The sequence below is a fragment of the Chanodichthys erythropterus genome, chromosome 17, assembly GCF_024489055.1.
Source record: "Chanodichthys erythropterus isolate Z2021 chromosome 17, ASM2448905v1, whole genome shotgun sequence".
NCBI classification, from domain to species: domain Eukaryota; kingdom Metazoa; phylum Chordata; class Actinopteri; order Cypriniformes; family Xenocyprididae; genus Chanodichthys; species Chanodichthys erythropterus.
In genome coordinates, this window is record NC_090237.1 from 26,739,573 (window position 1) to 26,766,281 (window position 26,709).

Consider the following 26,709-nt stretch of genomic DNA (forward strand, 5'->3'; position numbering starts at 1 on the left):
TTTCTGACATGTTGTAGCTGGTTTTGCATTGGTTCTAAGATACTTCCTTGCTCATGGTGTGTTATAAAATATTTAGTAAAAATAAAAAGTATTGAAATTGAGGTTAATATAGAGATAATTAACTGAATGTGAGAGACTTCCTGTGTTTAGATAGCATAACACTCCTTTTACATAGTACATAAACACTACCATTTAAGAGTTAGTTTGGTCAGCAAGTTATTTTTTGAAAGAAATTAATGTTTATTCAGCAAGGATGCATTAAATTGGTCAAAAGTCACAGTAAAAACTTGAAAAATGTAACGCTTCGGTTTTCAGAAAAAAATATGAAGCAGCACAAATGTTTTCAACATTGATGATAGATGTTTCTTGAGCAGCAAATCAGTATATTAGAATGATTTCTGAAGGATATGTGACACTGAAGACCGGAGTAATGATGCTGAAAATTCAGCTTTGATCACAGGAATAAATTACATTTTAAAATATATCCAAATATAAAACAGTTATATTAAACTGTAATAATATTTCCCGAAAATATAGATTTTTACAGTATTTTTGATCAAATAAATGCAGCCTTAATAAGAATTAGAGAGTTCTTTTAAAAATATAAAAAAATCTTACCAATCCCAAACCATTAAACGGTAGTGTATTTATTATATTTTTATACAGTCCACAAATGAAAATTGTTTATTTTATTCGGAATGCTGGTTTTCTCTTTGTCAGAAGTGTTAGTGTGCATTACATCAAGTTATGATGAAAAAAAATATTGGATATATTAGTGGAAAGATAACCCGGGATGCGTCAACAGAAGATAATCATGTATCGATGATAGCCAGAGATATTGTTAAAAGCATCAAATATTGGCAATATTAAGAGGATTTGGTATTTCCAATGAATGTAGGCCTGTCACTTTCTACTATTAGGTTAGGCTTCTTTTATTATTAAAGGGGTCATGCATGCTGCTCCAACGATTGCAAAGGGAGCTTTCTTTGATTGCTTTCTTTATATAATTTAATCACCATTAAAGCAGAACTAAGTAACTTTTTTACCTTCATAAATAGTTTTCTAAGTCCTTACGATGGTTAATTGACTTGTAGTGGTGTGTTTGAGGCGAGCACTAACCCCTTCTGGCACGTCTACGCCAGAAAACAGCACTTGCAAGTTGAGCTGCGCCAACCCGACACAATCTCGCCTCATGTTCACGTTCACGTGACAAAATGCTTTACGGTAATTCAAAAACAATGTATATATTATGATTTTATAAGACAATTTCGAAAATTACCCACCTCCTCTTTCTTGTACTGTATTTGCAAAACTACTGCGCTGGTGAGCGTTGTAGTCGATGTAGTCCAGAGCTTCGCTTGGAGTATCTACCACAGTGTGATTCACTGAAGGAACCTGTAGGGGGAGCTTCACAAATCTTACTGAGTTCCGCTAAAATAATAACTGATTATTTTCATCCTACTAAGAGAAAAAACGCAAGTTGATGTTTAGTCACTGGTTTGATTTACTGACACACAGACAAAGAACATCTGACTGTACATGAATCATTACATATCAGATCAGGCATTAGAATTAACACAGTTACTGACATGTTGTCGCATTACTGTCGAGTCCAGGCACTGCACAATATTTTGTAATCCTCAACGGCATGTTTATTGCTTGGTAGCTCGATCTGGTTTAGCACCACATAGGACTATGTTACTATTCCATGTCATGTGTGAATAGGTGGGCGGGGCTAATCAGGCAGTGATGAAGTAGGCGTTGATCTTCTTCTGTGGAGGCGGAGCTTGCTGCCCTTTGACGTTATAGAGATCCTCACTTTGAAAATCCTGTTGTTTTCTGGGTCTGGTGTCAATTAAAGCTTTTATTGGACTAACAAAGAAGTTTTCAGCTCTGAAACTTACAGGATATTCTTATAGTATTGACCTCTTATATGTCGAAAGCTCAAGGAAAATTTGATTTCTCAGTACATCACCCCTTTAGATTAATAATAAATTTGCCCCGCAATAATTTCATAGCGCATCACCGCATAACTGACGCTCTGTGAGGATAAAAGATTAGGCTATTAGCCACTCTTTGAAAATATTTTAAACATTTGTTAGGTCTATTTGTCATGACCACAGGTTGGAGTGCCCTAGTTAGCCACTAGAGGGCACTCCAACCCGGACCTTTGCTTCACCACTTTTGGACTTCATTTCCCATAAACCACTTCCCGGACTCATTATCCTGTCATTGCATTCAGCTGTTTTGTGTTTGATTATTTGTGTCTATCTATTTATACCCTGTTTGTTTCTGCTTTTGTTATTGACGTTTCATTTACGGTCACCGGCTTCTCTGTTTGTTTTTCCCTTGTTTTGTGGATTTTGACCCTTGCATGTTGGATTAGGTTTCTGGATTACCCCATTAAAGCTGCACATGGATCTTACCTTCTTGTCTCTGTGCCTAACGGGACACTATTATACAATGAATTATAGGCCTATAATTAAAATTATTAAGAGTGTATAATATTTCCTAACACTGCCGTCATCAATGAAAATTAAGCGCAGCTTTACTTCAAGCACCGACTTTTAAAAAAAACAACCTGTTTAACACAAAATACTATTCTTCTCAGTTGTTTCACTAGCCTATATGTACGGCCACAAGAGAAATAATGGAATAAATTAAGATGGTCAGTATTTAACTTTCTGTAATGAATACTGACCAAGGTTGAGACTTTTTCACCTGCATAACTCTATAAACACCACTGTCCGGCTCCTGCGGTAGCATCACACGTATGCATCATGGTGCTCACATGAACAGCCTCAGCCAATAAGGAGTCGGTGTTCTGACATAAAACACAGAAGTGTTGGACTGTCTGTACAACATAATCAGAAAAGGAGACTGAGGGGAGAGACAAGAATGTAAAAAGAAAGTCGTTATTATATAGTCGTAACAATGTTTTTACTACTTTTCTAGACCTTGAATGACGGCAATTACGTTGCTTTCAATGGGGGATAAAAACCCCCTCAGATTTCATCAGAAATATCTTGTGTTCTGAAGATGAAGGAAGGTCTTATGGGTGTGGAATGATATGAGGGTGAGTAATTAATGACAGAAATTTCATTTTTTGGCTTTAATGTAATGTGTCTCAAGAATAGTGCATAAAAGAACTGTTTAAAACATGATGTAGTGATGTGAAACCCCATGCAGATTTGTTAGGTTTCTCAGTTGGGTGAGTTTATATATTCCTTTTTCCAAGGTATTATTGCATGTTATTACAAATATCACAATTTATTAGACATTTAATACACAGTAAGAGTTGAACCTGATTGTTAAATGTAAAAATGCAAATGACAATGAAAGCCAAAGTTCTTGGGAAAGAGTTTTAACAATTTGTGTGGTCCTCGTGTGTATTTCCATGCTCGGGTGTAACAGTACAGTACTCGAGACGTTAAAATGTCCCCAAACACAGTGAATTGCATTTCTAACCAGCTTGCAGCAATATTAAAATCAGACAAAAATAATAATCACTTCTTTTTAAAAGGGAACAAGTGTTTCATTCACTGTTATCCAAAATAGCACCGAAGTAATCTCTAGCTAAATAAATACTCTTGGCATTTAGTAAAAATATAAAGCAAAGCTGTTCTGTCCACAGTGCAATCATATGTACATACAGAAGAATATATCATGCTCAGAACAAAAACTCTCTTAGGACCCCTTACATGGACAGTACAATACTGAAGGTGTTAGTTTCATTTAATGGCTCAAGTTAGTTTGGGAATATTTCAAAAGTTTTTTTAAACAAACAAAAAACTAAGCAGGTAAGGTTTTCAAGTGTCCAATAATAGTGAGTGGGAAGTTCAATGACAATGGTCCTTTCACAAACAGCAGAACAGGAGGAGAGACAGAAATGAAATTTTTAGGCTAACTACATTAAACGGTATTTCAGATGTACATTGTGGCCTGAAGGGACTTTAAGAAATGGTGTATATGTATCGAGTACAGTGAAATAACTGACTGAAGTCTTGAAGATCCTCCAAGCATTCAAATTCACAGCCATATTGACCTGATAATGCTAGTTTTTGCCACAGGGAAATGTGTTTCCTTTGGAAACCTGAGGCAACTCTTAAAGAAACCCAAATTTCATGCTGTTAAATGTTGGGCAAAACGGCTAACTACAGTAGTCAACATTTGAAGTGGATCAAAAAAGTTCATCAAAGTTGTGCTAAGAAGAAGGTTTTAGGACAACTTTGATGAAAGGTTTTGATGCACTTCAAATATTGACTACTGTAGTTCTTGTAGCTCTAGAGAATAGCATTAGCAAGGCTAAGACGCATACAGTACTATGTTTACATCCAAAGTTAAGAATTTAACTGCTCAGAATAGGAATATAGCATAAAACATTGGCAAGTAAAGCACCATTTCCATCCCATGTGTTCAGAAGAACAAAATCATCACTTCCTGGCAAATTGCTGCAAATGATCCTGTAATAAAAATGGAAGTTGCTGCAATAGAGTGCAACAGTGCCCACCCCCTTTTTTTTGGCTGCGCTTGTTCCGGAAGTATTTTTTCCTTTCATTTTTCCCATAGAGGTTTTAAAGAGTAATATTCCATGAATCAAGCCAATCTGTTATGAGGTGAATCACAAACGTTTGAAACAGTTAGCTTTTTGAAAATTAGACAAAAAGACTACAAGACTGTGAACTTAACAGCTTTACTGAAGGAAAGAACTACAATCCCATGAATCATGCGAACAGAGTTAAAAATGGTGGAGAATTATAAAACTACTCATTTACAAATATTGATTATACAGTCAAACCAAAATTTATTCAGACACCTTGAACATGTCATTCATTAATACAGTTTATTCACTATAGTTTAAAAAATGGTAATAAAATATGACAAGATCTCCGAATTAAACTGTGTCAGAAAAAAATAATCTTAATTATGTCAGATAACACATGGTCAGGTCAAAGTGTCTGAATAATTTTTGGTTCCAAATTTTTATCAGTTTTACTGGTAGTCCACTGTATGAAGAGTTTTTGGGTGTAATATGTCACAGTTTACTTTATTTTGCTATACTCACTTACATAAATGAACTATAGTGTCCTGCACCCACTAGTAAAACAATGAAAAAAAAATTATATCTAGTGAACCATGTCAAAGACTATAGAATAACACAAGACGTGTCACTCGTATTGTTTTGAATGGGAGAAAGTGTAACGCGCAATATGGCGGAACAAGTCCCGCCTTCTAAATAAGAACCAATCGCTGACTGGTAAATTCATCGCGTCACTGCAGCGGCCGTTAGAAGCACAGACGCGCGCCTCCGAAATGAAGCACAAGAGACGCGCATTTAGGTCTGTGCATGCGCATTAGCTTGATCCAGTCTGAAAAATACAGTTTTTTGTCATGATTCGAGAGTTTAGAAAAAACATCTATGAGACAGTTGTTGTTAGATTTCATTGGTGATGTCAAATATGAAATTTATTCGTAAGGTTAGCGAACACTTTTGGAGAATTTGATGTTTCCCCATTCAAAGAGATAGGAGCTGCATGATGCCCAGGATGCCCGAGAGGCGTTTCAAAGATGGCCGGCGAGTGAAATGACTTGTCTTAAAGGGACTTTGATAATGTTTGGTTTGTATATAAAAACTATATTTTTAGTGTATTGCAAAATATGCATATATACACAAACATTTCAGTATTTTGAAAGTGTAGAGACTTGGGGCATGTGTTGCTTTTTTCGACTCTTGATTGGTGTAATTTTCTGTACTGCATCATGGGTAATGTAGTTTTTCCATGAGGAATTCCACTATTAAGTGTGATTATTTTCAAATTAATGTGAAATAATGCAGGCTGACAGTGTAAATATCATGGATTAACAATCTTGTATAGTTCACAGTCTTTAAAGGTTTATAAGTTAACATTCAAAATTGATTTCCTTATGGAGAAAATGAATGGAGTTTTTACTTCTGGAACCAGACTATTGCACTCTATATTGGAAGCCACTGTAGCTTTTTTCATACATCATGAATGAATTGCACCTCAAAGTATGCAGACGAAACGCAATTAACATTTGCAGGTGGATAGCTGGTGTTTGTGCATAAAATCATTTGGGAATGAAATCTGTTTTACTGTATTTTTTGATCAAACAAATGCAAACTGTGACCACACTAATGCTGCACAAACTGCTTGGTTTGATTTCAAGTCTAGAAAACCAAGCAAAATTTCATCTAGATTAATTTGTTGATTTCTGTACAGAGAAAACTGCACCTTCATGTCAAAAGATGCATTTATACTGACGGCAACATCAATTTAGCTATTGATGGCAACAGCTGCTAGCAGATGTTCCTGTTTGATTTCACTGGATTATGTGAGTTCATTGTTAAGGTTTTGTATTCATGCTTCATTTTGGTAAAAAAAAAAATAGACCATAGATCTATACTAGCATTAAAATATTGTGCTGATAATGTTTGATAATGTGCACAAACATAATAGATGCTGATACAAGGAACCAGGGAGAACATGAATATTGGTATATTGGAATTTGAGCAAATGGTCTTGGTTTTTGCTAGCACCAAAATACTATAAAATCAAGAAGCAAAATTTGTACTGGGTAAAGACGTAAAATAAGTCATGTTAGGCTGAGATATGCAGAAACAAATCCAATGAAGTAAAAAGTTCACAGCCTGTTGTTCAATAAAAATGGTCACACATTGTGTCCATTTTATCCTCTCCAAAAAAAAAAAAAAAAAAAGGGAGCAAAAATATGTCAATCACTTCCACTCCAGTGACCTGTTGATGTGCATTCTCAGTGCAGTTTTTTTTTTTTTTTTTAAGAAAACACTTGTATCAATCTGTCTTCATGCAGACGTTGCATCTGCTGACGCTGTCACGCTGCTCCTGTTCGTTCTCAAGCACAGTATTGTGAGGATTGGTGTTAAAGCCCTGCTTGTCCACTGTAGTCAGCCAGAAACTGTAGATAGTGGCGAAATACTTGCATGTGCCAAGCGAACCTTGGCACTCCACGAATGGCAGACTGCGGAAGTCCTCTAAGCAGCTTCCTGTTGACGTCAGAGATTGTCCACCTCCCTCGTCCCCTGCTCCTGTATACTGGAACACACAAATTAAGTTCATGTGATTGGTTTAAAATGTAAAGAAATACACACTACCATTCAAAAGTCTGGGGTTGGTAAGATGCTCACAAAGGCTGCATTTATTTGATCAAAAAATTCAGTAAAACAGTAATGTTGTAAAATATTATTACAATTTCAAATAATTTTTTTATATTTCATTATATTTTAAATTTTTTTCCAGTGATACAAAGCTGAATTTTCAGCATCATTACTCCAGTCTTTAGTGTCACATGATCCTTCAGAAATCATTCTAATATGATTTGATACTCAAGACATATTTCTTAATATTATCAACTGTTGAACACCGCTACGCTGCATTTTTATGGAAACCATAATACGTTTTTTCAGGATTCTTTGATAAATAGAAAGTTCAAAAGAGCATTTATTTGAAAGAGAGAAAAAAAATGAATTTATAATATATATATATATGAATTTATAATATATATATATATATATTTATTTATCTATATAATTGTTGTCAAATGATTAATCGTATATCCAAAATAAAAGTTTGTTTACATAATATGTGTGTGTACTGTGTATAATTCTTGTGTATATATAAATACACATGCATGTATATATTTAAGAACAATTTGTTATATTTATATATAAAATATTTATATAAATATATACATGTTTGTTTGTGTATTTAAATATACACAATAATTATACACAGTAAACACACATATATTATGTAAACAAACTTTTATTTTTGGATGCGTTTAAAAGCACTTATATATATATATATATATATATATATATATATATATATATATATATTTTTTTTTTTTTTTTTTTTTTTTTTTCTTCTAAAATTAGCATTTTAATCAAGCTCATATGTTTAGGTTCAGTAATTCCACTTTAATGGCAATGAAAAGGACCTATTAATTGCAATTAAAGTGAAATAACTGAACATAAACAAACAAGCTTGATAAAAATGCTTATTTTAGAAGAAAATTTCAGACGGCACTTTTTTGCATCTGAAGTCTTCATATATATATATATATATATACATACATACATACACACACACACACACACACACACACACACACACACACACACACACACACACACACACACACACACACACACACACACACACACACACACACACACACACACACACACAAGTTTAAATAAGTACATATTTTATTTAGCACTAAAAAAATACCCTTGTACCCTAAGGCAGCTTACAAGGGTTTGGAAGAGAGCTGTACTTCCCTTACCATAATGAATGAATATCCTTGCCAGAGGCTTGTCCATTTGGGTGGACATGGTGGTATAGACAAGTCTTGACTGTGTACAGCAATGGCTGGCGATGGAGCCTCACACACCACACACCTGCTGATGTGTGGCTGAATTTCCATTCCTTTCATAGGCATCATTGGAATCGAAGCAGTTGTAGACAGCCAGTAGGATTTGTCATTGCGGCTGGCATAATTACAGGAGTTCATATTACAGCAGGAGAACGGCATGGTGCTGAACATCGGTACACATGAACCTGCCTGGCCTGGTGAAAACGCACAAAAATAAGCTTGAATATGTCATGTGTGTTGCCATCAGGGTTTTTATAAACTAAAACCATAAAATTAAATTTAAAAAGAAACTAGCTGAAATAAAAAAAAGCAAAGCAACATTTGTGATGTACTGTACTAAAATAACAAGGTAAATTAAAAACAATATAGACATTTAAAACAATAACTAATAAAAAACAAAATGACTAAAACGAACTAAAATAAAAAAATGAAAACAAAAATACAAAACAATAAATAAATAAACTATAATGGTATCTAAATGATCCTAAAATAACACTGCTTGTTCCAAAACCTAGTCCGTTGTTTACCAAGACACCATTTTATGGAATCACAGGCATTTTTGAGTGTGAACGTGTGTATTAGCCACATACCCAGGTCTTGTGTGTGTGCTCTCTCCTGACCCTCCAGATATAACAGGCTGTAGCCGGTCCACACCTGTGTTAGGCCCAGGGGACAAGTGGGCACAGTGTCAGACTGACTGTGCCTCACCAAAAGGATACCAGAGGAAGAGCTCTCAATTCCAGGATCACCACGTGGTCCTGGGGGTCCTGAGATAGAAAAAGTGAAAGGATGAATGGTTGAATTGAGGAATGGTTCGCTGTGAGTCGCTCTGGATATAAACATCCACTAAATGCAGTGGATGAATGATAGGCTAGAAGGAGGGAAGAAGATACAACAGTGCCAGGCCTAGTTGAGTCAGTAAACACAGGAAGTTGTTAACAATACACACTAACATACCCTGAGAGCCTGGTGGTCCTCTTAGGCCTATATCTCCACGGTCTCCTAATGGTCCGTCTGGTCCTGCTGGCCCACGAGGTCCAGGGAACCCATCAGCTCCATTTGGTCCCTTTTCACCTGAGCAGAAACAGGCAAAAATCACAGATAAACTCGACTAGGTTGACCACCTGGTTATTGCTCTGTTGCAGGGCGTAGATGTGATTTTGTTCACTAATTATGCAACTAATTGGATGCAGGTTCATTTCTTTGTGCGAGTTTTACAATATATCGCTGCTCAGATTGCATAATTTCTTGAAGAACGATAATGGAGAGCAGATCGTTCAGAAGAAATGTGATGCAAACAATGGACAATATATGAATATTTAGGTTTTTTCGCTTTTATGGACAAAAAGTGCTGTTGGATGTTTTTCAATGGACGCTCATTGACATTTTACTCAAGCGCGATGGATTGGATTAATTTCACGATCGCTATTTATAAGTCCCGTTTTGATTTTGCTTGTTGTCATTTGCACACCCGACACAAATTACGATATTACTGTTGCTGGAGCATCTATATCGTAAACAGACACCATAGACTGACAGTAAACCTTTAGAACTTTCAAATGATATAACTTGTTATCTTTAGTAATATTTTAGATTGTATTTAATATAGATACAGTGCACAGCATAAATGAGTACACCCCCTCTGAAACTTCTTAAAGTCGGCAATTACTCAAATACTTAGAAGACATGTTAGGGTTCTTTAGAGATGTAATGTTCCAGCAAGTCTGCTTAATCAATTACCAAAGAAGCATATCAAAATTAGCAAAAATGAGTACACCCTCCTAAAAGTTACTAAATAAAAGGAAATAATTTTCAGGTGTAAGTTTAAGGCAATGTTTGATCATCAGGTAAGTGTGTTGAACCAAAACATTTAAAGAGAAGTCATTTCTTGACAATTAAAAGTGTTTTATAGCCCACTGAATCATTCTCAGACTTAATGCTGACAACAATGGAAGCACTTGGGAGAGAACTGTCAGGAGACTTATTTCTTAGCACAGAAGAGGACAGTGGTACAAGAAGATTACAAAATCATTGTTTTAAGTGTGAAAATATAGCAAAAGTAATGCAGAAATTCAAAAACAATGGACTTTGACAAGACCCCTGAAATAATCAGGCCTTCATTTTAAGCTTTCATTTAGTGATGAGGGATTTTTTTTTGCTAGATAAGGACCAGGAGGAGAAATACCAAGCAAGAGTCTCAGAGCCAGCAAAAGCTATGAAAAGAGTGACTGTTTATCTCACAGAGTAAGATGCAGCCTGCAGAAATGACATGCATGGTTGTTGTTCTCACTCGAACCACCTACTGTAGCCAAATAAAACACAATAAAGTCAGTTAGCCATTTCCAAAGCCCATATTTACAAAATATAGATTCTGGGAATCAATACTCTGGCCTCATGAGACAAATCAATTATTTTGGATCTAACAGCATCCAAAATGTTATGGTGTTGCTAGAGGAGGAATACAGTGAGAAGTGCCTGGTTCCCACAGTAAAGTTCAGTGGTAGTAAAGCTCTTATATAGGGATGTATGAGTGCTGAAGGTGTGAGGGAGTTGTGCTTTATCAGTGCTGTCATTAATTCCCATTGTGTAATTTAATACACAAACTTGAAACAGAAAATTTTACCCTTTCCTCATTCCCTGCATTGTTGGGCATTTTTCAACATAACAATGAGGATTTGCATTCTCCCAAGGTGAAAAACCTTCTGTGGACAAGTTACTTTGTTTTTAACATACACGCAGTCTCACGCATTTGATAGCGTACTCAAACACAGGTGTTTGACACATGCGCACTAGAAAGATTCATTCTTGTCCAGTTGCTTTGTTGCTCCAAAAGTTATGATAAAAATGTTTTGTACTTGTTTAAAATAGAGTTGCTGGTATCTTTTAACTTCCTCACAAGCGCTCAAGACGGGCGGATGTTGTGTTTGTTACTCTTGTTCTATCTTCTCCGTTTCTTGTCAGACTGTGAAACAACAACCGTTTTCAGTGCTGACACCATGTGGACAAATTGAACCAAAGTAATTTTCAAGCTACTTTCGAACGCAAATTGTAATAAAAATAAATTCATATTTGAGCATGATGCTGGCTACAAATTTAATGCTGATGGGCCTTGCGATCAATAAATGCATTTTATTTTATCTTGACTTTGTATTTTGTGTTGAATCTGGCAGGTTTGATCAGTTCTTATTTAGTATGTGTCTAAATTAAGTCTTGGCTGGTATAGCTGTATTAAACAACTTTTGATGAGGTCCACACTGATTCTGTTTCTCCGTCCAGTCATCATCAGTCGAAAAATCCCTCTCTACGAATGCACTGGTTGGTTATTTTCCCCACTCTAGCTAGAACATGATGGCTGTGCAAATGGTCACTCTAAACACTACTACACAGAGATCACAGTGTAGTTTAACTTAACAATAACAACATTGCCAAGAATAGGAGATACTTCATTCTCTTATGAATCCTGGTTACAAATAAACGCACTGCTGTTGAATGGAGTTGTACCTTTCAGTCCCTCACTGCCATTAGGTCCATTCTCTCCATCTTCACCAACTGGGCCAGGTGGACCAGGAGCACCAGGAGGGCCCTGGGGAGCTGGGCCATGATCAATACTTATGACATCCCCAGGCTCTCCTTTTGGACCTACAAATGCAAAGGGAGAGAGATAGAAAGGGGTACAACTGTATTGACTTATGATCATTCAGATCATCAAGACGGCCAACTTGATGACCTGAAGGCTCCACTGACCTGTATCCCCTTTCTCTCCTTTTTCACCACAGGGTCCTGGGGGTCCACAATCACCCTTGGGGCCAGAGAGCCCCGGAAGGCCCATAAGCCCAGATGGTCCTCTTTCACCTGTGCAATAATAATAATATTTAAATTGCAAGCAGCAATGAAAGAGCCCTCGCACCCATGCCACCGCCACCCGGTGGCTTTAGGAAAACAGAGCATGCGGGCAATATATATATACCAAACGTTTGTGACGAGTTCTGCCCTGAATATATATTTATTATACACACACACATATATTCAGGGCAGGACTTGTCTCAAATGTTTGGGGCTGATTGGACATTGAATGCCTGAGTTACAATAACTTCCTGTTTTGTGGTGTTAATTGCATACATTGAGCGCGTTTACATGCAAACCAGTAAACTGACCATGCAAGTAAACCGCGTTTACATGACTTTATTAATAAATCGCGTTATTTCGCTTTAGTGACGTCAAAAAAATTATTTGCGTATCTGACTCGAGTATTCCGTATGTTATGTCAGTTGTGATGTTAAATAAAGCTTGCAACATGTCAGCACATTTTTACAATTTTCTGGGTCTTGAAAGAGTCAGCGTTTGCGATATTTACTTCTTCCTTTCCTGCAAAACACTCGCTCTAAATGCATTTAAATCTACACTAAGGATGCGTTTCTGTCACGTATCACACATGCGCACTTCAATAAGCTGACAAAAAGCAGTTTACATTCTCTGCGAAATCAGGGTAAGAGGCAAAAATCTACCTGTTCCAACCCGTTTATGCTTAAAGGTCCCGTTCTTCGTGATCCCATGTTTCAAACTTTAGTTAGTGTGTAATGTTGTTGTACTGAATTTAAAAAAATACAAGCCAATAAAACTTTTAAAGTAACACACTAAAATTGGTCAGAAAATACAATTATATTAATGTATTAATACATAATATTAAAGGTCCCGTTCTTCGTGATCCCATGTTTCAAACTTTAGTTAGTGTGTAATGTTGTTGTTAGAGTATAAATAAAATCTGTAAAATTTTAAAGCTCAAAGTTCAATGCCAAGCGAGATATTTTATTTAACAGAACTCGCCTACATCGAACGGCCAGTTTGGACTACATCCCTCTACTTCCTTCTTTAATGACATCACTAAAACAGTTTTTTGACTAACCTCCGCCCACAGGAATACACAAGAGTTGCGTTTGTAGAGTGTGTTTGTCTTCATGTCGTCGAAACGGTGTTATTTTCATCCCGCAGTCCAATCACCTTTGTTTGGCCTTCCCAGGGATGCTGTACTTAGAGATCAATGGTTCCCGAAAATTATAATTGTGGTATCCTTACTGCAATAGTTAATGTTGGACTGCAGTGCACATAATGGCCACAAGAGGGGACTATGTTTATGTATATGGCTGTTTTCCGTATGAGGTACTTTTCTGAGTGAGTGCTAACGTTGTACATTTTCTGTCGCTGCTTGTGGAGATTAAAGAGTTCAGTCTCTCTGGAATTATTGTCTTTTGTGTTCATTCAGCACAACACGACAATAATCCACATGTAAAACTATGTGCAGCACAGGTTATGGTAAGAGGCGTGACCTTTCCGGGCAAGGAGCGCTAAGCTGCTGTCGAATCACAACACAGGAACCGCTGGCACAATCAGAACTCGTTACGTATTTCTGAAGGAGGGACTTCATAGAACAAGGAAGTCATCAGCCCGTTTTTATGACAGTGGAAACAGCGGTATACAGATAAGTAAATTATGTGAAAAATACTGTGTTTTTTTACACGCGAAACATGAACACATGTTATATTGCACACTATAAACACAATCAAAGCTTCAAAAAAAACACGAAAAACGGGACCTTTAAGCTTTTTATGACTTAACTCTGATAAGAGAAAACGGGTTACCGCGTTTACATGACCACATTCGATATCGACTTATTAAGCATAATCAGCTAAAGAACATGCATGTAAACGCACTCATTAGCACTAAGCCAAGTGTTGCATGATTTAACGTGTTTTCTAACATATTTCATGACATATTTAAATGTGTTTCTGGGAGTGAATTACAGTGCAAAGCATGTTGCCAACAGGTGGCACTATGACTAACTGTATATTGGTATATAGATGTCTTCAGGCCAGGACTCTTATTATCACAAATGTGAAGTTTGGGACATTGTATGCCTGAGTTACAACAACTTCCTCTTTCATGGTGAAACATCAGGCTGTCACGGACACGCCCTTCAGTGAAAACTCAAGATCTTCGCAAGTTAACAACGCTAAGGCCTTAAGAATAGACTGACCAAATATGACATTGTTCTGGTTAAATCTCAACGAGGAGTTAATCACAGAGTAAAACATGACATTTCCTGTTGCCAGCAGGTGGCGCTATGGCTGTAATTGAATGTTGGCATGTAGATGTCTTCAGACCAGAACTCTAATAAAACATGTGAAGTTTGGGGCAGATCTGACACTGGCTGAATCCCAAATGGCACACTTCTATGCACTTTTGGTCTTGTGGACTTACAATGGCTGCCACGTGCGTATGTCTGTTACGTCCACGAGACCGTAGGGTGTCCCATTCATCGTTTTATGTTTCAGAAGGGTGCTCGCGAGTGCCCCCTTTGCGGCTGCTATGCGCCCTCGATGCACACTTCAGCGCAGACAGTAAGGGTTTAGGGTGCCATTTGGGATTCAGCCATTGTATGCCTGAGATACAACAACTTCCTGTTTCATGGCGAAACATCGAATTTTGTCAGGCTGCTACAGACATTTCCTTAAGTAAAAACTCAAGATCTTTGCAATTTAATGTCGCAAAGGCCTTTAGATTAGACTGACCAAATATGATGTTGATCTGATAAAGGGGCGCTTAATTTTTAAATTTTGAAGGTGGCGGTATCAAGCTATTTTGCCACACCCAATTCTGAAACCCATATCAGACGTACATTTTCACCACTTCTGATGCACGTGCAAGGTTTCATGAGTTTAAGCATGTTTAGGCCCTCAAACATGCAATTAATTTCAGAGAAGAAGAATAATTGACTGAGCAATTACAAAAGGGTCATGTAAACAATAATAATAATAATAATAACAAAAAATCACAAAACTATTGGAAAGCATATAGTTTTACAAAAAGTGCATGTATAGTGGCACATTTTAGACACTTACTAGCAAAATTAAAGCAGTTTCTTTTACCTTTTGGACCTTCTGGGCCCGGATACCCTGGCAGGCCATTGGGCCCACTGCATCCTTTTTCTCCTTTACATCCTGGTGATCCTGGATCACCTGGGCAACCAAATTCACCACGCACTGTGAAGACACTGCCTGATTCTCCCATCTCTCCCATGGGCCCTGAAAAAGCAAAACACAAGCCATGCACATAATACATAATCTGTACATAAACACATAATCTACATATGGAAAATACAGCCTGATTTGTGGTACTGCCATCCACCTTAGTGCTCAAATCTTATTTGTATGCATCAATTGTGCCACGCCAGGATTGACTACATAATTTTTTTTTTTAAATTTTTTTGTAAAATGTAAAATGTAAAAAAACTCTTCTCCAAATGACCACACAAACCTGGAGGTCCATCTGGCCCACGGCAACCCTGTTTTCCACAAGGTCCAGGTTTAAGAATCTTACATTCTTCACCACGAAATCCTGGAGGACCCACTGGACCAGGGTCCCCTATTCAAAAAAGTAGAAAGAGACAACAGTGAAGATTAAAGGACAAAATGAACAGTGTGATAACTGAAAAGACAATCTGCAGTCAAATTCTCTTAACAAACATAACATCCTCAGACACGATCCATGACATTATTAAAAATAAACATCCACTTGACACTGGTATCCTTTTAAAATCTCTACAGAAATGAGCAATTGATCTGTTTAAACAGGGTGTCAAAGCAAACGTTCCTTTACGCTTCCATTTGTCCTGTTGTCGGCAGACTCAAGTGCGTGGAGTATGTCAAAAGCTGAACGTGCACTTGTATGCTTTATCCAGTGTTAATTTATGCACAAAATTTGAATTTCACATGAAACATTTGTGTGTAGGTACCTTGCTCAAGGGAACCTCAATTCTGGGTAATGAAAGTGACATTCATTCACTCCCCCCACTTACATTTTCTGCCAGTGCTGTGACTCAAACCCACGACCAAGTCCAACTCTCTAACCTTTAGGCCACAACTGCCAAAACAGCATTTCAGAGTCTGTGCAATGAGATCAATTCACTGGTTGGTCCAGCAATGACATCCCATCACAAAGTCACAGGACTTTTTTATTCAGTAAACGTGTTTCCATCGTAGCATGTTTTATTATTGGATAAAAAAATGTTTTGACTCAATTGAAGGCATACTTTTTTATGCACATTTTTAAAATGTATGCGCATCTTGCCGTTTCCATCCAGCATTTTTTTTTTATGCGATATCCCAAAATGGGCATAAAAATGGGAGGAAACATAGCTAGTGTTTATAATAGGTTCTATATTTACTTTTGACATGACACCCAAATTCAGTGTAGGGCAAATGTCAGCTGTTAAGCGAATGTACACCAGTGGTGTAAAACTACACATCAATATCTTGCTCTGGAGTCAGTCGTATGCAAATTTAATTTACCTGTGTGACGTCAAAACGAGACTTTTTGGAGCTATTGAAGGGGTGGATTCTGGAATCCACTGTCGCTTCTGGAATCCACTGTCGCTTCAATACATATCTTTTGAGTTATTAAAGGTGCCCAAGAACATGTTTTCAAAAGATGTAATATAAGTCTTAGGTTTCCCCTGAATGTGTCTGTGAAGTTTCAGCTCAAAATACCCCATAGTTTATTTTTATTAATTTTTTTAACTGCCTATTTTGGGGCATCATTATAAACGTGCCGATTTATGCAGCGCGGACCCTTTAAATTTTGTGCTCTCCGCCCACGGAGCTCTCCCTTGCCTTAAACAGCTATAAACAAAGATCACACAGCTAATATAACCCTCAAAATGGATCTTTACAAAGTGTTCGTCATGCAGCATGCCTAATCGTGTAAGTAGAATATTTAATTGGATGTTTACATTTGATTCTGAATGAGTTTGAGGCTGTGCTCCGTGGCTAAAGATAACATTACACACTGTTGGAGAGATTTATAAAGAATGAAGTTGTGTTTAAGAATTTTACAGACTGCAAGTGTTTAAAAATGAAAATAGCGACGGCTCTTGTCTCCGTGAATACAGTAAGAAACGATGGTAACTTTAAACACATTTAACAGTACATTAGCAACATGCTAACGAAACATTTAGAAAGACAATTTACAAATATCACTAAAAATATCATGATATCATGGATCATGTCAGTTATTATTGCTCCATCTGCCATTTTTCGCTATTGTTCTTGCTTGCTTACCTAGTCTGATGATTCAGCTGTGCACATCCAGACGTTACTGGCTGCCCTTGTGTAATGTCTTGAACATGGGCTGGCATATGCAAATATTGGGGGTGTACATATTAATGATCCCGACTGTTACGTAACAGTCGGTGTTATGTTGAGATTCGCCTGTTCGTCTTTTAAACAAAAGAGATTTATATATGAACAATGGAGTTTGAGACTCACTGTATGTCATTTCCATGTACTGAACTCTTGTTATTTAACTATGCCAAGATAAATTCAACTTTTGAATCTAGGGCACCTATAATTAACATTTATCTTTCCAAATATTAAATTATTTGAATGACTGCTTCAACGTATGTTAAAGCATTTATTTTCTTTTTCAAACACTAGACAATAATATTGAATAGTCTCTACCTCTCACTGCGAGAAAAGTACAACTTATCAGTATGTTTTGAGAAACTTTCCTGTTTATTGTTGGAGGATGGGCGAACTTCAGCCTTGAATAAGCTGTGAATCATGTGTATCTGTGTATGTGCGCTAGTGTTCTGTGTGTAGGTCCTGTATTGGTATCAATGGACAGCTGGCATTTGGCTAGAGATCTGAAGACGTCATGTCATGACCCAACAGGACATCCTGTACCTAAATCCAGGGTCAGAGCGTCAGCATCCTGACGAATGGAGATATGCTTCTGACTATCTGTCCATATGTGGAAGATTACCATATTTTGTTCTATTTTTCTTAGCCAATCAGAATCGTTCAACCTGAAGTAATGACGTAGTTATGGACTCAGACTCAGTGTACACAGAGCAGCCTTGAACTCCAGGTGAGACTTGAAGCTGGCTTCTGCTGATGAAACTGCAAACTATTCTTCAGTAAATTTTCCTCAATTGATTGCACTTCTGACTCCTGGTCTTTCATTCCACATATCTGGTCAAGGGTCCTAAACTGTTAAACCCCATCGCTTGATTAAATAAATGCCTTTTTAAACCTCATATATGTCAACAGATCAAGGCAAAATTTTCATGTCATGACCCCTTTAACAAATTGAACCTTATTGTAAAATGATACCCATATATTTAATAAAAAAAACAAACAATAAAACCATTATTTTTAGATGTATTATTACAATTATATAAATAACAGTTTTCTATTCGAATGTATTTTAAAATGTAATTTATTTATGTTATCAAAGCTGAATTTTCAGCATCATTACTCCAGTCTTCAGTGTCACATGATCCTTTAGAAATCATTTTAATATGCTGATTTGCTGCTCAAGAAACTTTTATTATTATTATTATTATTATTATGAGTGCAGAAAATGGATGTCACACTTAATATTTTTGTGGAAACCATGATACTTTTTTCAGGATTATTTTATGAATAGAAAGTTCATAAGAACAGTATTTATTTGAAGTACAAATCTTTTGTTACATCATAAATAATTTTACTGTCATGTTTGATCAAGTGTACAGTCCTAAAGTCACAGATAATAGACTGAATAGGATTATGAGTCCTGTACCTTGACAGCCAAGCTGTCCTTTTGGACCTCGAACACCATTTTGTGATGGGCCACACAACCCTGGGTCTCCCGGATCACCCTTGTCTCCGGGCAGTCCTAGATTACCTCTATTACCTATTAAACCCAGCCCTAAAGCACAACAAATGAGACAGGGAGTGAGAGGGATGTCAAGCACGCAATAACAAAACAAACTTCTGACAGCACAAAAGACTGTACATGTATCTCACCTCGAGATCCAATCTCACCCTTGACACCCTTCAGGCCATCTAGTCCATGAATCCCTGGGATTCCTTGAGGTCCTGCAAGTGATAAATTAATTATCAAAAAAGTCATGTGTAAAAGTCAAGGTAATCAAGTTTAAAATGTATACATGATTGTTCTAGTTTTTTAAATTAATGGCAGCATCAGTTTGTTTGTACATAGCATAAACTTTCAAACCTCTAAGGCCAGGGCATCCAGGGTTTCCTTTAGGGCCAGGTGGACCTGGAGGCCCTTGACGACCCTCTGGACCATATCTTCCACACGGACCGGGGGGCCCAACCACTCCTGTAAAGCAGAAAGGACACTATTTGAGAACATAACAAAACTTAATATGGTGCATTACTATGGAATAGAGATGCTGGGCGGCCACAAGTCAGCTTGCTGTGGTAGTCATTGTTACCGGTGTTACACAGTGTTTGGCCAGTTGGACAACACATTCTACAACTATATAACAAGTTGTCACAAGTTTATTTGAAAATTTCCTCAACATGACATCCCTAGTCACAAGTGCACATGTATCCACTATTTTAGAGCCAGATCTATCCATTTAACAATGGGTATTTTACCAGGAGGTCCATGTGGACCAGTGTTCCCAGGTGGGCCTGGTGGACCACAGTTTCCATTTGGCCCTTGTGGGCCAAGGTCACCCTGGTCTCCTTTCTCACCAGGGGGAGCTATTGGGGAGAATAGAGATGTTTCTGTAACTCAGAACTATTTTTTCAATGCATTTCTGTATTATAGAAATTGATATTACATTACAAGAAGGGTTAATTTTTTATAATATAATATATATATATATATATATATATATATATATATATATATATATATATATATATATATATATATATATATATATATATATATATATATATATAGACATACCTGACACGCCTTTTTCTCCACTTGGCCCTCTCTCACCCGTTCGTCCTGGCTCACCAATAGATTGACCTTTTTCACCTATTCAAGACAGTACAAGGAAGTTTTGCAATAGATCTCATTTCACATGAGACTTAAAACGTGCAGAATGAATATATACTGATTGTGTGATTGTGTAGTGTTTGTAAGAGTCGTAGGTAATACAGTGGGTACGGAAAGTATTCAGACCCCCTTAAATTTTTCACTCTTTGTTATATTGCGGCCATTTGCTAAAATCATTTAAGTTCATTTTTTCCCTCATTAATGTACACACAGCACCCCATATTGCCAGAAAAACACAGAATTATTGACATTTTTGCAGATTTATTAAAAAAGAAAAACTAAGTATTCAGACCCTTTGCTGTGACACTAATATATTTAACTCAGGTGCTGTCCATTTCTTCTGATCATCCTTGAGATGGTTCTACACCTTCATTTGAGTCCACCTGTTTGATTATACTGATTCGGACTTGATTAGGAAAGCCACACACCTGTCTATATAAGACCTTACAGCTCACAGTGCATGTCAGAGCAAATGAGAATCATGAGGTCAAAGGAAGTGCCTGAAGAGCTCAGAGACAGAATTGTGGCAAGGCACAGATCTGGCCAAGGTTTGGGACGACCAGAACTCTTCCTAGAGCTGGCCGTCCAGAGGATCCCCAAATCCAGGTGTGAAAAACGACAAAAACAAAAGACTCATGGCTGTATTAGATCAAAAGGGTGCTTCTACTAAATACTGACCAAATGGTCTGAATACGTAGGACCATGTGATATTTCAGTTTGCCTTTTTTAATAAATCTTCAAAAATGTCAACAATTCTGTGTTTTTCTGTCAATATGGGGTGCTGTGTGTACATTAATGAGGAAAAAAAAAAGAACTTTAAATGATTTTATCAAATGGCTGCAATATAACAAAGAGTGAAAAATAGGTGGGTCTGAATACTTTCCGTACCCACTGTACATTACTGTAGGTTTGGGGTCAGTCAGTAAAATTTTTTGAACTGAAATTAATACTTTTATTCACCAACAATGCATTTATTTGATCAAAACTGACAGTTTTTACTTTGTTACAAAATAATTACATTATAAAATAAATGCTGTTCTTTAACTTTCTAATCAAAGAATCCTGATAAAAGTTCTACTTTTAAGCAGCACGACTGTTTTCAACATTGATAATAATAAGAAATGTTTCCTGAGCATCAGATTGGCATGCTAGAATGATTACTGAAGGATCATGTGACACTGAAGACTGGAGTAATGGCTTGAGTGTTGGGTTGAGTATGCAAGGTTTCAAGCATTGTATTTTACCTTTAGGACCATCAAACCCAGGGAAACCAGGGGTTCCTGCCAAACCAGTAAGTCCAGGATCACCCTACAAAGAAACGTGTTACTGACTAATTTCATTTCACCAGACTTGTTACACAAGATTTTAATCCATATAATCTATATCTGGCCCTGTTTGTGTACATCAGTGTATACTAAGTACATAAGTCTGTAAAAAATGGCAAGACAATCAAACCAACAACAATACTCCAATAATTTGGCAAGTATTAAACAATAAGATTCATATAAAAAAGACCATCCACTGACTGGATCACCACAATCCCCTGGGAATCCATCAATTCCCCTTGGTCCAGGTTGGCCACGTTCGCCAGGCTCGCCAGACACCCCAGGAACGCCTGGCGGTCCACAAGAGCCACTTTCAAAGCCAGGAGGTCCATTACGTCCTGGATACCCTGGCGGTCCAGGCGGACCCGGATCACCCTTATTACCTGAGAATTAAGAAGTAGAAACACCATGATCTGCTGAAGGTCTTTTCTATCAAAGTTAGAAACCAACAGAGGATTTGAGTATTTGTTACAGATTTACCCCTTTCTCCACAGAAACCATTCTCCCCTTGAGGTCCAGGTGGCCCTACCTGGCCTTTGACTGGCACGGAAATCATGTCTCCTGGAGGTCCACGAGGCCCACGGCATCCTGTAAAAAATGTGATGCCTTTAACTGCCTTCATCACATTAAGGCCGGGACACACCAACCCGACAAGCAGCAATGAAAGCCAATCGTGTTGTCGCCTCATGTCGGCTGCGTCGGGGAAAAAATATGTGCTTAAAGGTGCTAAAGAGGGTGTTTTGTTTTATACATTTTTGCAATATTACTTGAAATTGTCTTTACTAACTGATAAAAGACTATTTATTAGGCGCACTGAAAGGAATAATATCAATATACATCATCTGTGCACGAGGTAGGGCCTTAAAAACATCAGGCCCTCTGGCTTGTCAATCACTGCTATGACGTTCCTTGTGAGAGACGAGCGCGGCTGCGCGCTCCAGTAACTTTCCACACTCCACAGACGCCGTATGCAATGTTTGTGTCAGGAGACAACAAGGAGTAACAACTGCAGATTATGAGTTACCTGCGGTGAGTCCGACATAATGAATCCACTAACACAATACAGCGAGTGCCGGTGGTAAACACTCGTGTTCCAATACTCATGCACGAGTTTTGGGAGGCGTTCCCTTAAAAAGAGCTGTGAAGGAGGGGGGTTGTTCTTACGCATGCGCTCATTTCAAAAACTCAGTAACAGTCTTTGGTTTCTCAATCGACGAAAAAAATCCTCTCTAATACCTTCAAACACACCCAAAGAACTACAGCCGACTGTCAACTAGCATGCGCATTCTGCGCCTGTGTATAAAGGAGATAACTATTTAAGCAGATATATTTGTCTATATTCGTCATTCAAAAAGGGAAAGCGAAACTAAGACAGCACTTGCTTACCATTTTGAATATGCTGATCACGTTCTTTATTCCACTCCGCTCATGTTATTATGAAAATATTCATGCATTCGAGTGCTCAGGTAAGATGATGTAAAATTAGAACAACCTTCTGTCTGTGCCGTCATGACTTATTTGCTTGCTTTCATAACTTTTGCTTATATTCTTTTGCTATACTGAACAGCCAATCAGAGTTTTCTCTCTCTCTCTGACGGCTCGACGCCGATTCAACATGTCGAATTGGCCGAAAAACAGAACAGACTGAGAAAACTTAGTCGGCCGATGCACAAAAACTGCCCGACTGTCGGATTGGTGTGTTCCGGGCTTTAGACCCGACCTAAAGCATGATAATACGGTATTTAACACTGTTTTAAAGTACCTTTCTGGCCCTTGGTTCCATTTACCCCTGGGAAACCTGGACATCCATTGAGACCCCTAAGGCCTTTTGGCCCAGGAGCCCCTGAAGGGCCTGTGTGCCCTCTGTTGCCAGGACAGCCATCTTGACCAGGAAGTCCAGGTAAACCTGAGATGCAATATGACAGATGAGAATCATGTGAGAATCACTGGCAGCTTCTTTGTTTTTTAACTCTAAATATCTAAAGCACACACATTTAAAAGGAAATTTGATATACTTTAACACGTTACAAAAAAAAAAAAAAAGAATAAAACAATTAATTGTTGAAGCTGTTTACATAAATGTAATACACTACCCTTTAAAAGTTTGGGGTCAGCAAGATTTTTTTTAAAAATAAAAAGTGAGTAATGATGCTGAAAATTCAGCTTTGACATCACAGGAATAAATTACATTTTAAAATATATTGCAATAGTGTAACAGTTATTTTAAATCGTAATAGTATCTCACAATATTACTGTATTTTTGATCAAAACTAGCATAGATAGTTATCAGTGATTTATGTTTCAGTCAACCAAAGCGTTGCAAACCAAAGTTAGGCATTTATTTAAATAATGTCACATAACAAGATACATTCACTGAATAAACTCCACAAAGCACATCAAGACCCGTGACTCTTCTTTACCCTTCGGTCCAGCAGATCCTGAATTTCCACAGTCTCCTTCTAGTCCTGAAGGTCCCTGAAGGCCTGTGCATCCTTGAATGCCCGGCATACCAGGCTTACCAGGGCATCCTTTAGCTCCAACGCCTGAAGGTCCCAGCTCCCCAGGTGATCCTTTCTCTCCAGGATTGCCTAACACAGGAAAGCAACATTATCATCAGAACAATCTCAACAAGCTTCTGTTGATTCAGTGGTCTCTACTCACCTCTCGGTCCAATAAAGCCTGGTGGTCCTGTCCTGCCAGGTGGACCAGCTTGTCCTTTATCACATAGTTCCGGTCTCCCGCCAGGACAACCAGGTGCTCCTGGTTTACCATCCTCTCCTTTTTCCCCTTTTCTTCCAGGAAGTCCAGGAATACCAGATGTACCTGCAGAAAAAGTCATTTAATATTGACTATATTATTAGTTAATGGACTTGACTTTTCTGAACTCATGACTAGACTGTGCAAACATCTTTTATATCTTCAAAACAGTCACCATAAATATTTTCTTTATATCACATTGTTAGCCAGATATTATTTAACTCAATGTTTTTGCAGTACCTTGCAATCCAATTGGCCCACAAGGTCCAGGTACACCTTTAGGGCCCTGACGTCCCTGAACCCCACAGGGCCCCTTCAGTCCTGGAGCCCCCATAACACAGTCTCCTGGAGACCCCTTCAGACCCTGGGGTCCACAACTTCCAGGTATGCCAGGTGAGCCGTTAATACTGTTGCCGTCAGGGCCAGTGTCTCCTGGATCTCCTAAACATCCATCTGGACCTGTGGATGATATGGCAGAGATATTAGAATTATAACACTTTTCTAATAGATGCGTTCAAGTCAAGCTGATCCTCTGGATGTATCATGCAGATATAGAATAATTAATAAATGCACGTTGAATAGAATCAAATAGGGTTTATTCAAAGTTTTACAAATATGCATAAAGTTGAACAAAAAACTGCACCAAAACATGTGACTTTAGCTCTTAAATTGCTATAATCTCTACCTTTCAGTCCACTAAACCCACAATCTCCAGGGTCTCCGTTCTCTCCCTTGGGACCATCTGGTCCAGTTTGTCCTACGCATCCTGGATTTCCGAGTGTACCTTTCTTACCTGGAAGGAAAGGATTAAGGTTTTGGCCATAAACTGTGCTGCACAGTTAATAATTTGTGAATTGAGCCTCTTTCGATTCATACATTTGCATTTTAATTATACTGCAACACAACAGACTAACTTCATTAGTCCAAAACATTTTACAACACAACATCAATAACTACTGTACATTATTAAGTCTGAGTAATTAATTAATTAATTATGACAGAACGATTGCCTGAATCTCAGCTCCAGAATTAAATCTACGCTTTTAAGGTACAATAATGTTATTCATTCAGTTGTATTATTTCTTTTTTTAGAAACTCTTTATTAGGGATGCACCGAAACGAAAATCCCTATTCTACTCACGGGAAAAACGGAACTGGCACCGTGTTTGTTCCGTAAGTAGAATAGGGAAGGCGTAAGACATACAGCGGAAGCTTTTTGAAGAATACGGAAAGCGGAAGCACGTGCAAGGCGATCATTTGTGTTTGATGAGCGATCGTTTCGCTAGATAAGACCCTTATTCCTCGTCTGGTATCGTTTAAAGCTGCACTGAAACTGTAATTTTGACCTTCAACCGTATGGAGTCCATTGAAGTCCATTATAAGGAGAATAATCCTGGAATGTTTTCATCAAAAACCTTAATTTCTTTTCGACTGAAGAAAGAAGAACATGAACATCTTGGATGATGTGGGTGAGTAAATTATCAGGAAAAATTTATTTGAAAGTGGACTAATCCTTTAATGTTTTTTTTTTTATTTTTCTTATTTTAAATTAGCCTTTTATTTGTATAATTGTATTAATATTAGAATATTTAATGAAATTCAATCATTTTAATGATACTGAATTTAAAAAAATACAAGCCAATAAAACTTTTAAAGTAACACACTAAAATTGGTCAGAAAATACAATTATATTAATGTATTAATACATAATATTAAAGGTCCCGTTCTTCGTGATCCCATGTTTCAAACTTTAGTTAGTGTGTAATGCTGTTGTTAGAGTATAAATAAGATCTGTAAAATTTTAAAGCTCAAAGTTCAATGCCAATCGAGATATTTTATTTAACAGAAGTCGCCTACATCGAACGGCCAGTTTGGACTACATCCCTCTACTGCTTGTGGAGATTAAAGAGTTCAGTCTCTCTGGAATTATTGTCTTTTGTGTTCATTCGGCACAACACCACAATAATCCACGTGTAAAACTATGTGCAGCACAGGTTATGGTAAGAGGCGTGACCTTTCCGGGCAAGGAGCGCTAAGCTGCTGTCGAATCACAACACAGGAACCGCTGGCACAATCAGAACTCGTTACGTATTTCTGAAGGAGGGACTTCATAGAACAAGGAAGTCATCAGCCCGTTTTTATGACAGTGGAAACAGCGGTATACAGAGAAGTAAATTATGTGAAAAATACTGTGTTTTTTTTACACGCGAAACATGAACACATGTTATATTGCACACTATAAACACAATCAAAGCTTCAAAAAAAAAAAAAACACAAAAAACGGGACCTTTAAATATCAATATATTTTTCTCTATTCTGATCTATGCAACAG

The 26,709-nt window shown here is 37.5% G+C and overlaps 1 protein-coding gene across 1 annotated transcript in view; it reads right to left on the reverse strand.

The window, feature by feature from the left end:
- Positions 1–3,116: 3,116 nt before the first annotated feature.
- The window catches only part of col4a4 (collagen, type IV, alpha 4), a 73,651-nt gene continuing 50,058 nt past the window's right edge, over positions 3,117–26,709 (reverse strand). Inside the window, exons 26-46 of the mRNA XM_067364395.1 lie at positions 25,063–25,165; positions 24,618–24,836; positions 24,282–24,443; positions 24,041–24,208; positions 23,383–23,526; positions 22,101–22,208; positions 21,822–22,003; positions 21,540–21,603; positions 20,200–20,274; positions 19,881–19,988; positions 19,492–19,599; positions 19,281–19,352; positions 19,054–19,182; positions 15,748–15,855; positions 15,360–15,515; positions 12,181–12,288; positions 11,938–12,075; positions 9,394–9,510; positions 9,027–9,203; positions 8,347–8,630; positions 3,117–7,094 (exon numbers count right to left, since the gene is read on the reverse strand). Coding sequence (XP_067220496.1) covers positions 6,834–7,094; positions 8,347–8,630; positions 9,027–9,203; positions 9,394–9,510; positions 11,938–12,075; positions 12,181–12,288; positions 15,360–15,515; positions 15,748–15,855; positions 19,054–19,182; positions 19,281–19,352; positions 19,492–19,599; positions 19,881–19,988; positions 20,200–20,274; positions 21,540–21,603; positions 21,822–22,003; positions 22,101–22,208; positions 23,383–23,526; positions 24,041–24,208; positions 24,282–24,443; positions 24,618–24,836; positions 25,063–25,165 — 2,991 coding nt within the window. The 3' untranslated portion in view covers positions 3,117–6,833. The remainder of the gene's footprint in view (positions 7,095–8,346; positions 8,631–9,026; positions 9,204–9,393; positions 9,511–11,937; positions 12,076–12,180; positions 12,289–15,359; positions 15,516–15,747; positions 15,856–19,053; positions 19,183–19,280; positions 19,353–19,491; positions 19,600–19,880; positions 19,989–20,199; positions 20,275–21,539; positions 21,604–21,821; positions 22,004–22,100; positions 22,209–23,382; positions 23,527–24,040; positions 24,209–24,281; positions 24,444–24,617; positions 24,837–25,062; positions 25,166–26,709) is intronic.